Raw genomic sequence first — 12,049 nt, 5'->3', positions numbered from 1 at the left:
TGTATTATTAGGGTCGGTGTCTGTGTTGTAGCAGTGTACTAGCAGCTAGCTGTTAGCACTAGCTAATGTCAACGACATAGTAGCTAGTATGTTACTGTAGCAATGTTTACGTTCAGTCATTTGGATGACTGTTAAAACCTTTCAGTCTCAAGTTTTTCCTTTACTGTATTTACTAGTTTACTTTAATTATGGTCCGGCAGCTATTTATACCGGATCCAGTGTAAATATGTAGTGAAAATTCATTATGTCTGATAATTATAACTATTCTTTTAAGTTCGTTTCTTAAGACACGTATTTTTAAGTATGTTACCTCGCTTGTTGACAGTTTCGGCGAACACTTCCGCCTTCTTCAAAACAGTCACCAGATGTCGAGTGGTGACGTGCCTTATCAGCTGATGTTACTCTATGGAGGCGTGAACGTCCCGCCCAATTTGACAGGTAGTCCACGCCTCCTGCTGTCAGGTCGCTGCCCCAGGACGGCGCTCCAAGTGTGTGACAGCGCGTACGCTCCCTCATCCCGGTTCATCGTCCTCTGCGCCCGCTTACGTATCTCCACTGCCTCTAAAATCCAACGCTGGTATCTATTCTCTTCAGCGCGAATGACTCTGGCCTCTTCCCAATTCATTATATGATTATGTCGTTTGCAGTGATCTGCACACAAAATGTCAGTAATCAGAACACTATACGACCGAACACAGAACATCACGGAGGAGAAAGACAGACAGGAGGAGGAACAACACATCCAACAGGCATTAAAAAACTGCCAATATCCACCGTGGGCAATTCGGAAAGGAAAATCACAGACACAAAAAAAGGAAAGAAACAAACAAACAAGAAAAAACACAGAAAAAACAAACCGGGGCTTTGTCACATTACCATACATAAAAGGAGTTACAGAACGCATCCAACGATCCATGAGGAAATACCACATCAACACCCCGGTCAAACCATACAAGAACCTCCGACAGCTGCTAGTTCACCCCAAAGATAAAATACAACTGGACAATAAATGCAATGTCATATATGAAATCCCTTGCCGTTCATGCAATAAAGTCTATATTGGTGAAACGGGCAGATGCTTCCACACTCGCAGGAAAGAACACCAATTAGAATGTGAAAAAGAAACAACAAAAAGACTCACAAGATCCGAAAAAGAAAAAGCAAGCCAAGAAAACTTAAAATCAGCCATTTCAGACCACTGCAAACGACATAATCATATTATGAATTGGGAAGAGGCCAGAGTCATTCGCGCTGAAGAGAATAGATACCAGCGTTGGATTTTAGAGGCAGTGGAGATACGAAAGCGTGCGCAGAGAACGATGAACCGGGATGAGGGAGCGTACGCGCTGTCACACACCTGGAGCGCAGTCCTGGGGCAGCGACCTGACAGCAGGAGGCGTGGACTACCTGTCAAATTGGGTGGGACGTTCACGCCTCCATAGAGTAACATCAGCTGATAAGGCACGTCACCACTCGACATCTGGTGACTGTTTTGAAGAAGGCGGAAGTGTTCGCCGAAACTGTCAACAAGCGAGGTAACATACTTAAAAATACGTGTCTTAAGAAACGAACTTAAAAGAACAGTGTAAATAGCTGCCGGAGCGCGCTCCGGCTTGCTCCCCCTCAAATTAAGCAGCGCGCTCCGGAACCTCGGCCGGAGCACTCCGGGAGCAAGCCGGAGCGCGCTGTTTAATTTGAGGGGGAGCAAGCCGGAGCGCGCTGCTTAATTTGAGGGGGAGCAAGCCGGAGCGCGCTGCTTAATTTGAGGGGGAGCAAGCCGGAGCGCGCTGCTCAATTTGAGGGGGAGCAAGCCGGAGCGCGCTGCTCAATTTGAGGGGGAGCAAGCCGGAGCGCGCTGCTCAATTTGAGGGGGAGCAAGCCGGAGCGCGCTGCTCAATTTGAGGGGGAGCAAGCCGGAGCGCGCTGCTCAATTTGAGGGGGAGCAAGCCGGAGCGCGCTGCTCAATTTGAGGGGGAGCAAGCCGGAGCGCGCTGCTCAATTTGAGGGGGAGCAAGCCGGAGCGCGCTGCTCAATTTGAGGGGGAGCAAGCCGGAGCGCGCTGCTCAATTTGAGGGGGAGCAAGCCGGAGCGCGCTGCTCAATTTGAGGGGGAGCAAGCCGGAGCGCGCTGCTCAATTTGAGGGGGAGCAAGCCGGAGCGCGCTGCTCAATTTGAGGGGGAGCAAGCCGGAGCGCGCTGCTCAATTTGAGGGGGAGCAAGCCGGAGCGCGCTGCTCAATTTGAGGGGGAGCAAGCCGGAGCGCGCTGCTCAATTTGAGGGGGAGCAAGCCGGAGCGCGCTGCTCAATTTGAGGGGGAGCAAGCCGGAGCGCGCTGCTCAATTTGAGGGGGAGCAAGCCGGAGCGCGCTGCTCAATTTGAGGGGGAGCAAGCCGGAGCGCGCTGCTCAATTTGGGGGGGAGCAAGCCGGAGCGCGCTCCGGCAGCTATTTACACTGGATCCGGTGTAAATAGCTGCTGGATCATAATTAAAGTAAACTAGTAAATACAGTAAAGGAAAAACTTGAGACTGAAAGGTTTTAACAGTCGTCCAAATGACTGAACGTAAACATTGCTACAGTAACATACTAGCTACTATGTTGTTGACATTAGCTAGCTTGACCTTCAAAATGGCGGACACCGGGGCGTCACGTGACCCTGTGACGTCAGGTGAAATACCTCAATAAACTGAAATTCATTGTCTGGGTGACTGCAGATTCTGCTTTCAGAGTACTGTAGGTTACATGATATTGGGTCTTTCTTTATATTTTTGAGCATTAAATGGTCAAACGGTCAATGAAATGAACAGAATTTGCTGGGACACCCACTCGTGGGAAGATTAGCAAGTGTCTTGATAGTCTTCAAATAATCCTCTTCGCTGAATTTAGGTGAGTTTCAAATTGTTTGGAGATGGCCTTCCTAGTTTGATAAGCAGCAATTTTTGTTTCTCAAAGCTCATGGCTGATGTCCTTTTCTTCTTGGAATGATGCGGACACACCTGAGTGCTCCAGAACAACAAACTGCCAAAAATTCTGCTTTTACAGCGGTCGTCACACTTTTTTGATGTTTAACTAATCTTGTGCATTTCATTAACACCTGGCTGCTAATTAATCTCTTAATGATTTTGTTCAAGTAGGAAAGGTGTCTTTTCCCCCACCCCAACCTTTTTTTTTTTTTTTTTTTTTAATATATCCCCCGCTGGCCGAAAGGCCCGAAGGGGGATTATGTCATGGTGATGTTTGTCTGTCTGTCCGTCCCAGGAAGGGTGCTCGCCTTCTGAAATCAGCTCCTCTCACAATTATTGGAGGAATTTCACGAAACTTGACAGGATTCTTTGTCATATGTCGGTAATGTGCGTACTGTAACTTCGTTCAATTCAGTTGCATTTTACCAGAGTTATGGCCCTTGATTACCAAACTTGTACTTTAACTTCATGAGGGTGTGGTTGTCTTCTGAAATGAACTCCTCTCACAAATCTTAGAGGAATTTCACGAAACTTGGCATAAGGTTTTGTTATATGTTGCTGAGGGTGCATCAGTTGCCCCCTAAAAATGAAAAGTTCCTCCGATCATGATGCATTTTTTGTTTTTTGTTTCTTTTGGTAAGAAAACACACTGGGTGAAATATTTTGACAAAATTCAAAAGTTTAACGGTGGCACCAGGAGCTCAAAGTTATGGAAAAAGCTGCTATTTTATGACAAAATTTCGATCACTTTTCATGAAACATTATGGCACCTTATAGAGTATACCAAATATCTTAGATACACGTTTTTAGTACATATTCTAAATATATTATCAAGCACAGTTTGAGTTTTAGCTGTTCATTGAATCATTGTTCAACTACTTTTAAACAATACAAATGTATTATGAATCGCATTAATGCTTCTCAATCCCTTGCAAAGGTTCTTAACATGATCTCTGGCTCACAGGAAATCAATAAATGGAGTCCAACATTGGGATTCAAACCTTACGCGAAAACATAAAATAAGCGTTTTTTGGCAAAAAATGAACCTCATGGTGCCACCATTAGACTTTTGAATATGGTCAAAACATTTTACAGGACGTCTTTATTGGTGAAAAGGAACACCCGAACAAAAATCTCATTCTCATCTCATTATCTCTAGCCGCTTTATCCTTCTACAGGGTCACAGGCAAGCTGGAGCCTATCCCAGCTGACTACGGGCGAAAGGCGGGGTACACCCTGGACAAGTCGCCAGGTCATCACAGGGCTGACACATAGACACAGACAACCATTCACACTCACATTCACACCTACGCTCAATTTAGAGTCACCAGTTAACCTAACCTGCATGTCTTTGGACTGTGGGGGAAACCGGAGCACCCGGAGGAAACCCACGCGGACACGGGGAGAACATGCAAACTCCACACAGAAAGGCCCTCGCCGGCCACGGGGCTCGAACCCGGACCTTCTTGCTGTGAGGCGGCAGTGCTAACCACTACACCACCGTGCCGCCCCCCCAAACAAAAATACATCAGATTTTATGAAATTGAGGGTAGCTGATGCACCCTAATGTTGCTAATATGCATATTGCAATTGGGTTCAATTCGGTCTAATTTTTTGAGTTTGGTCCCTTGATTACCAAACTTCGACAATTTCGTGAGGGTGTATTAAGCACTTATAGTTGCCAGCGGGGGATATTGTGCTCTCCGAGCACTTGTTTGTAGAAGTTAGTGAGGGCCACACAAGTTATGTAAGCCATGATAGATAACATAGCAGGGTGTACAATTTCAGCGTGTCTCAACTTGTGTAGTTCTGTCCTCACTTTTGCTATTTTTGCAGAAGTGTATTCACACTGACAAGTATGGCAAAATGCAGTGCACTGTGAGACCTGAATGATGTGATGTACTCAATGTTGTGTGAAACACTTCTCACCCTAAATTGTTGCTATCTTGGCTACATAACAGAAGCACCAGCCTATTTTCTGCCAAAACAGGAGGAGGGCATGCCATCGATGGGAATGTCACATGAAAGCTATGCAAACACGTGTGAAAAATTAAACGTCCTCTTTAAGAGGTGAACGTAAAAAAAGAAAAAACGCCAGCAGGTGATGCGACAATTGCGCTCAAATGTTGCGATAGTCGTTTTCAGTAATGTCACGGCTTGCCATGTTTGATTTGAGAACTTTACCCTGTCAATTCACACACTATGCAAGGAAGTACATGGTGTGCACGGTGTACTACATGGAAGCGTACTAACAGGACCCACTGTCTGTTTTTAAATTAACTAATAGTTAAAACAGTCTGCTGCTATTATTATTGTTATTGCTATGTGGAAATAAAAAAATAATAATAAAGGTGATGATAAAGCAAAGGGGAAGATGAATCATGGGCTTCGCCCCCCATGTCGGTGTCTGTATCCATGCTCTTTTGGTGGAATCTGAAGAGATAGCTAAAACTCAAACACTTGTAGGGTTGCGCAGGGCTTGAGGTCGGAGTGATCACACTCTGCAGTTCTGAAGGCAGGGCTGAGATCAGTGGTAGCTTAACATGTGAACCAGCTAAACAGGAGAACAGAACTTTTCATGGTATGTGTGTTAGGGTGCATCAGTTGCCCCCTAAAAATGAAAAGTTCCTCCGATCGTGATGCATTTTTTGTTTTTTGTTCCTTTTGGTAAGAAAACACACTGGGTGAAATATTTTGACAAAATTCAAAAGTTTAACGGTGGCACCAGGAGCTCAAAGTTATGGAAAAAGCTGCTATTTTATGACAAAATTTCGATCATTTTTCATGAAACATTATGGCACCTTATAGAGTATACCAAATATCTTAGATACACATTTTTAGTCCATATTCTAAATATATTATCAAGCACAGTTTGAGTTTTAGCTGTTCATTGAATCATTGTTCAACTACTTTTAAACAATACAAATGTATTATGAATCACATTAATGCTTCTCAATCCCTTGCAAAGGTTCTTAACATGATCTCTGGCTCACAGGAAATCAATAAATGGAGTCCAACATTGGGATTCAAACCTTACGCGAAAACATAAAATAAGCGTTTTTTGGCAAAAAATGAACCTCATGGTGCCACCATTAGACTTTTGAATATGGTCAAACATTTTAAAGGATGTCTTTATTGGTGAAAAGGAACACCCAAACAAAAATGCATCAGATTTTATGAAAGTGAGGGTAGCTGATGCAACCTAATGTGTATTTTTATTACTTGATTTTGTGTTCACCAGTGTGGTGTTGCGCTAATTGACTATGGCATGTGGCCAAATCCTCAGGTAAAATCTCTCTCTCTCTCTCTCTCTCTCTCTCTCTCTCTCTCTCTCTCTCAGGTGTATAATGTCTATATATCTGGCAGACAGTTGTGCTCAAAGCGCTACCGGGAATTTTCCATTCTGCACCAGAACCTGAAGAGAGAGTTTTCCTCTTACTCGTTTCCCAAACTTCCAGGGAAATGGCCTTTCTCTCTCTCTGACCAACAGCTGGATGCCCGTAGGAGAGGTCTGGAGGAATACTTGGAGAAAGGTGAGAGAGAGAGAATGTGTAGAGGCTTTTTTTTTTTCTTTTTCCTTTGAAGTGATTGAGTTTTGTGATGTCTAGCATTTTGATTTCTGACTTGTGCATTTTCACACTGATCTGTCCCTAGTGTGTTCAGTCAGGGTCATTGGAGAGAGTGACATTATGCAAGAGTTCCTCTCGGAGTCAGACGAGGTGAGGGTGTGTGTCGGTGTGTGAATGGGTTGAAACTATGGATTCTTTTCATGAGGGTTTTTAAATTTTTTTTTTTTTAACTGAAGCCCCAGTGTGTGTGTGTGTGTTTCAGAACTATAATGGTGTAACCGATGTGGAGTTGCGAATAGCCCTGCCAGATAAGACCACCATTTCAGTTCGAGTGCGCAAAAACAGCACCACTGACCAAGTCTACCAGGTAACTCACTCTTCTGTGAACACTCGGTGATAATTATGTTAATCAACTCGTTTAAATAAATACATTTATATCTAGAATTTTCAGTCAAGAGCACAGAAATGGCCGTCTTATTTTTAGCCTTGTGCTTTTATTTTAACGTTCTCCCAGATTGCTGTAGACTAGACTTTTCTCTGGTTCACAGAACAGGACGTCACACAGCTGGGATTCAGACCAAACTAAAGGGGATTAACGGTGTTCTGTGTTTTGTTTGAAAACATCTGTCTCTGTGATGCATTGTACAACCCCAAATCAGAAAAAGTTGAGATGGTGTGTTGAAATTAAAACTGAAAACAATGACTAACTACAAATCTTTGACCTGTATTGCACTCAAAACAATAGTACTTTTTTTGCTTCGTGTGTGTGTGTGTGTGTGTGTGTGTGTATATATATATATATATATGTATATATATATATATATATATATATATATATATATATATATATATATACACACACACACACACACACACACACACACACACACACACATATATTATATATACACACACACACACACACACACACACACACACACACATATATATATATGTATATATGTATATGTGTGTGTATATATATATATATATATATATATATATATATATATATATAATGTATGTATGTGTGTATATATATATGTGTGTGTGTGTGTCAACTTGCATTTAGAAATCACTGCTTTTTTTTTTTTTTATTTGCGTTTTCCCTACCGTCCCAACTTTTTCTGATTTAGGGATGTACATAATGCCTTTAAACTTTTTTTTTTCCCCTCTTTTAGGCCCTAGTGGTGACAGTTGGCATGGACAGCATCATGGCCAGTTACTTTGCCCTTTTTGAAGTGATTAACCACTCCTTTGGTGAGCAAGATACTTTTTATGGTCCATCCCTTTTTTTTTTTTTATTAAATTGATTGCTCACAGAAATTACATGAACACCTTTTTACCCCAGTTACAGTTTCTAGGAAACAAAATGCGATTTAGATTTTGCTGCCAGAGTTTCAGTATGCTAAGACCCACAGTGACCTTCAGTTCACCTTCAGCCTTATGCATGTGCATAAACACTCAGATGACCAGCGTTCTGTCTGCTGAACAGAGATCCATTTCTCCTTCTGTACATTGCTGGGCTATGACTGTCACTCAGACACCACATACTCCACCAAAGGCCTCTTCACCCTGTTTCTGTCTGGCAAATGGTGGTCATATCAGCCCCCTAAAGGGCAGTTTTTGTCCCACTTAAGGACGTCTGACTCCTGGACACTGGCTGCATCCGAAAACGCACATTTCATACTATTGGTACGCAAAAAGCAGTAAGTAGTGTGTCCGAATATTCAGTAGGCATTTAATAGTAGTCGAATGGTGCCCGGGTACAAACATGCCACACTACCCTGTGCTATCCCATAATTCACCTGGAGCCCCTGAATATCTGAAGAATAATTCCCCCAGGGAAAATAAAAAGATGGTGGAAAATGGAAAGAGGATGCATCCAAGTGGCACCACAAGTCTCTGGTGATGTACAAATGTAAGCATCAAAAACAGTCTAAATGTTTTTGCTATTGCCGAAAAAAAAAAAAAAATTGCGGTGTACGCGAGTATCCCTTATCTGTGAACATCGGGGTCAGAGGACAGGTAAGATGGTGGCGGAGTATGTCTGAACTGTGTCCTTGGTAATCGCTCACATACTTGGACCCTTTTCAGTCACGTGACCTTCGTAAACGCGACCACCATTTTGGACATGTAGCGGACTTCGGCTCGAATTGGTTTGAATGCGAGGAAGGCGACAAACGGAGAACATACAAGAAAAAGGAGCGAGATGCAGAAAACACCTTCGCTATCCAGCGACGTAGGGCATTTACAGGGCGAGCAGAGGGAGAAATAACAACAGTAACGACACATTAGCAACGCCATACAGAAATAACGGTTTATGGCACAGACCCTTTCGGTTCTCGCTCATCTAGCTGCTACAATGACTGCTTAGACTGCAACAATAATACCTAACACACATTTAAGTATCCGTCGTAAAGACGTGAAACTCGTCGAGTGACGAGTGTGTTCATTGATAAGCTAACACAATCTAAAAGTAGACATACCATCACACTGCCCTGGCGCTGTGTACAGTTTACTTTCTACGGTTTGTGCACTCACTATTTGCCATTACTTTCTCCAACCGTTGTTACAGATTACAGGGAACGGCCTGGATTTAAGAGACAAATACATGTTCCTCTTATTTTGAACACTTATTTGTAGGCAGTGCTTAATTTGTAAAGTGGGAGGTCCCGGAGCGCAGAGGATGAGCGGCTCCGGTGCGGAAAAAAGAGGAGAGGGGAGGGGGGCGCGGGGCTTCTGGGCATGTTTTGTAATAACACTGCAAATTAAGTTCATCTGCAGATATTTTGTGGATGTCGTTTCATGAGAGAAATCACCAACAAGACAGATATCAAAATCAGACATTAACACTAAATAAACTTGCATTTTTTTAATTTAATTATTATTAATATATTTTTTTTTTGTTACATAGTCAAAAGAGGTGTCGGATCACCGGATCCAGTGTAAATAGCTGCCGGAGCCAACGCCCGAGGTTCCAGAGCGCGCTCCGGCTTGCTCCCCCTCAAATTAAGCGCTGTTTGTAGGACACTGCCTCTGATCTGTCCTACAGTCTACCAACAGCAAAGGAACACAACGCTAGCTAATGTCGTTAGCTAATAGCTACTACAGAAGAATAGAGGTTACAGTGGGTTATTTTAGCCTATTTGGTTACACACTCGCTGCCACAGAATGTTAACAGCAATGTAATGCCTTTCCTGGCTAATTTTATTCGTCTTACCTCCAACAAAGTGGTCACTACACAAGCGCTGGTATGCCGCTATCCATCTTCTCCGTCGGTCAGCATCTACCGGGATCCGATAAAATGATAAACCTTGCCTTGTTTGTTGATGGTTACTACATCCAGGTGCACAACAATATAGTGGCATGATGGAAGTCTTGCTGAAAATAAACACTTTCTTTGCTGCCGTTCCTCAATGTTGGCTGTGGTAAACTACTGGTAGTACATGTCCAAAATGGCGGCCGCGTTTGTCGTGACGTCACGTGAAAAGGGTCCATAGAACATACTACAGAAACGGTCAGATAGTCGGTACTTAACTGACGTTGGTGCATCCTGAGTATTCAGATGCATCCATGCAGTTAATGTGACGAGGTGCATAAGAGAAACTTTAAATATAAATGGATGTGATGAAAGTCAGTGGGCAGTAATTTACCTTGAACTGTTAGTGATGCAAAACACAAAGCTAAAGCAATTATGAAGGGTTGAGTTTTGATTAGGTGGTTTCCGTTTCTTGGTGATGTCCTCATATCTCTGTTTGGTTGCCTTTCAGTCCGTAAGTTGGCCCCTAACGAGTTCCCCCACAAGCTGTATGTGCAGAACTACACGTCAGCGGTGCCAGGGACCTGTCTGGCCCTGCGCAAGTGGCTCTTCAGTACAGAGGAGCAAGAGCTTCTCCAGGACAGTCCTCTAGCTCTGCATTACTGCTTCCACCAGGTCAGTTTCCACTCATCCTACATCAGATTGTACAGTACCTAATACACGACTCATTTAATCAATCATGCTTATATCAAAATCCCAGTTGTCATAAAAGCAAAGGTGCCAGCCTTCATGTGTGTTATGTAGGAACTCTGCATTTCAGTATCCGAGTATCCTGGAATGAGCCACAGCTCGCAAATATGCTGAAAGGCTGGTCGTCTTTTTCCCTGCCAGTAAAACACCAGATGAGCAAATTGACACCATTCCCTGCGAAAGTATTGGAATTGTTTTTGCTATACACTGAAGAAATTTGGGTTTGAGATCAAAAGATGAATGTGAGATTGTGGAGCAGATCCCTACTACCGTATTTTCCGGACTATACGTCGCTCCGGAGTTTAAGTCGCATCAGCCAAAAAATGCATTATGAAGACGAAAAAAACATATATACGTCGCACCGGACTATAAGTCGCACTTTTTTGAAGGGTTATTCTATCCATAGAATCTGTGATTGTATCTGATAAGCGGCGCGTGGTTACTGCGCGACTGCATTGTTTATTTAATAAACGAACAGCTGAGCAGTGATGACGCGCCCTTTGCCCTGTAAGTAGCCTAGTCTGATTATTTTAAATATCTACTACTATCTTTAATACGATCACTATCGTTATTACTAATAGCCTATATTATTATTATAACTAATATTAGTAGCCTATTACTGATGCATTAATCAGTTTGCTTTTAGAATATTTTTACCGGTAGGGCTTATTATCGCCCCATGGCTCTTTCATCTGTGTTATTAAAGCTGTAGTCATCATCGAGGAGAGTCATTCTTCATTTTTGTCGAATTTTATTTCATCAAATCAGAGGCCAAGTAGGCTATAGGTATATCATCTCCAAAGACAGGTACGGTAGTAAAAACAACCGTCTAGTGAAAAAAAAAAAAACAACCGCTTTTAAATCCCCTACTTAAATCCTTAAAATGAGTCATTTAACTCATGTCTTGTGTGATCTGATCTCCAATGGTGAAATAAACCGGTTGTGATGAGTACAGTCTGTTATTTTAGAAGATAAATGTAATATATAATTTAATATATAGACTAATAAAAATTAATATTTTATAATATAATATCACGACATATTACTGTCTGTAACTGTTTGTCACTAAAGCGTTTTCTAAGATCATAATGTCTTATATTATTATTATTATTATTATTATTATTTTACACACACAATAAGCGCATGTGCGTAAAGTTATAGTAAACCATCCCCCGCCTTTTTTTTTTTTTTTTTTGAGTCGCCGGACCCACCCACCTCCTGCGTTCTGGGACCTCCCACTTCACAAATTAAGCACTGCCTAAAATCACTACATAACTTATTTAAATAACTATAGGCCTATCATTAATAATAAAACACAGGTCAATCAAGTTTATCAAGCTGACTGTTTCACTCCAAATCAGCAAATCCATTGAATTCCTCATCCTCGGTGTTGCTTCTGAACAACTCTGCCTCCAGCGGCAGATGAAGCGCCGTTTCCTCTTCTTCTGCGTGGCTGTCGTCAGACTCAGCATCAGCTCCAGTTATTCCGCGGTGAAAAAAAAAACATA

General features: G+C 42.5%; 1 protein-coding gene across 1 annotated transcript in view; it reads left to right on the top strand.

Annotated features, from left to right (window-relative positions):
- The window catches only part of snx27a (sorting nexin 27a), an 84,505-nt gene that overhangs the window by 18,369 nt on the left and 54,087 nt on the right, over nt 1-12,049 (top strand). The window contains exons 3-7 of the mRNA XM_060904969.1: nt 6,301-6,493; nt 6,615-6,679; nt 6,792-6,896; nt 7,711-7,789; nt 10,303-10,466. Coding sequence (XP_060760952.1) covers nt 6,301-6,493; nt 6,615-6,679; nt 6,792-6,896; nt 7,711-7,789; nt 10,303-10,466 — 606 coding nt within the window. The remainder of the gene's footprint in view (nt 1-6,300; nt 6,494-6,614; nt 6,680-6,791; nt 6,897-7,710; nt 7,790-10,302; nt 10,467-12,049) is intronic.

This window comes from Neoarius graeffei, chromosome 22, assembly GCF_027579695.1.
Source record: "Neoarius graeffei isolate fNeoGra1 chromosome 22, fNeoGra1.pri, whole genome shotgun sequence".
NCBI classification, from domain to species: domain Eukaryota; kingdom Metazoa; phylum Chordata; class Actinopteri; order Siluriformes; family Ariidae; genus Neoarius; species Neoarius graeffei.
This window is presented reverse-complemented; position numbering and strand designations above follow the sequence as displayed.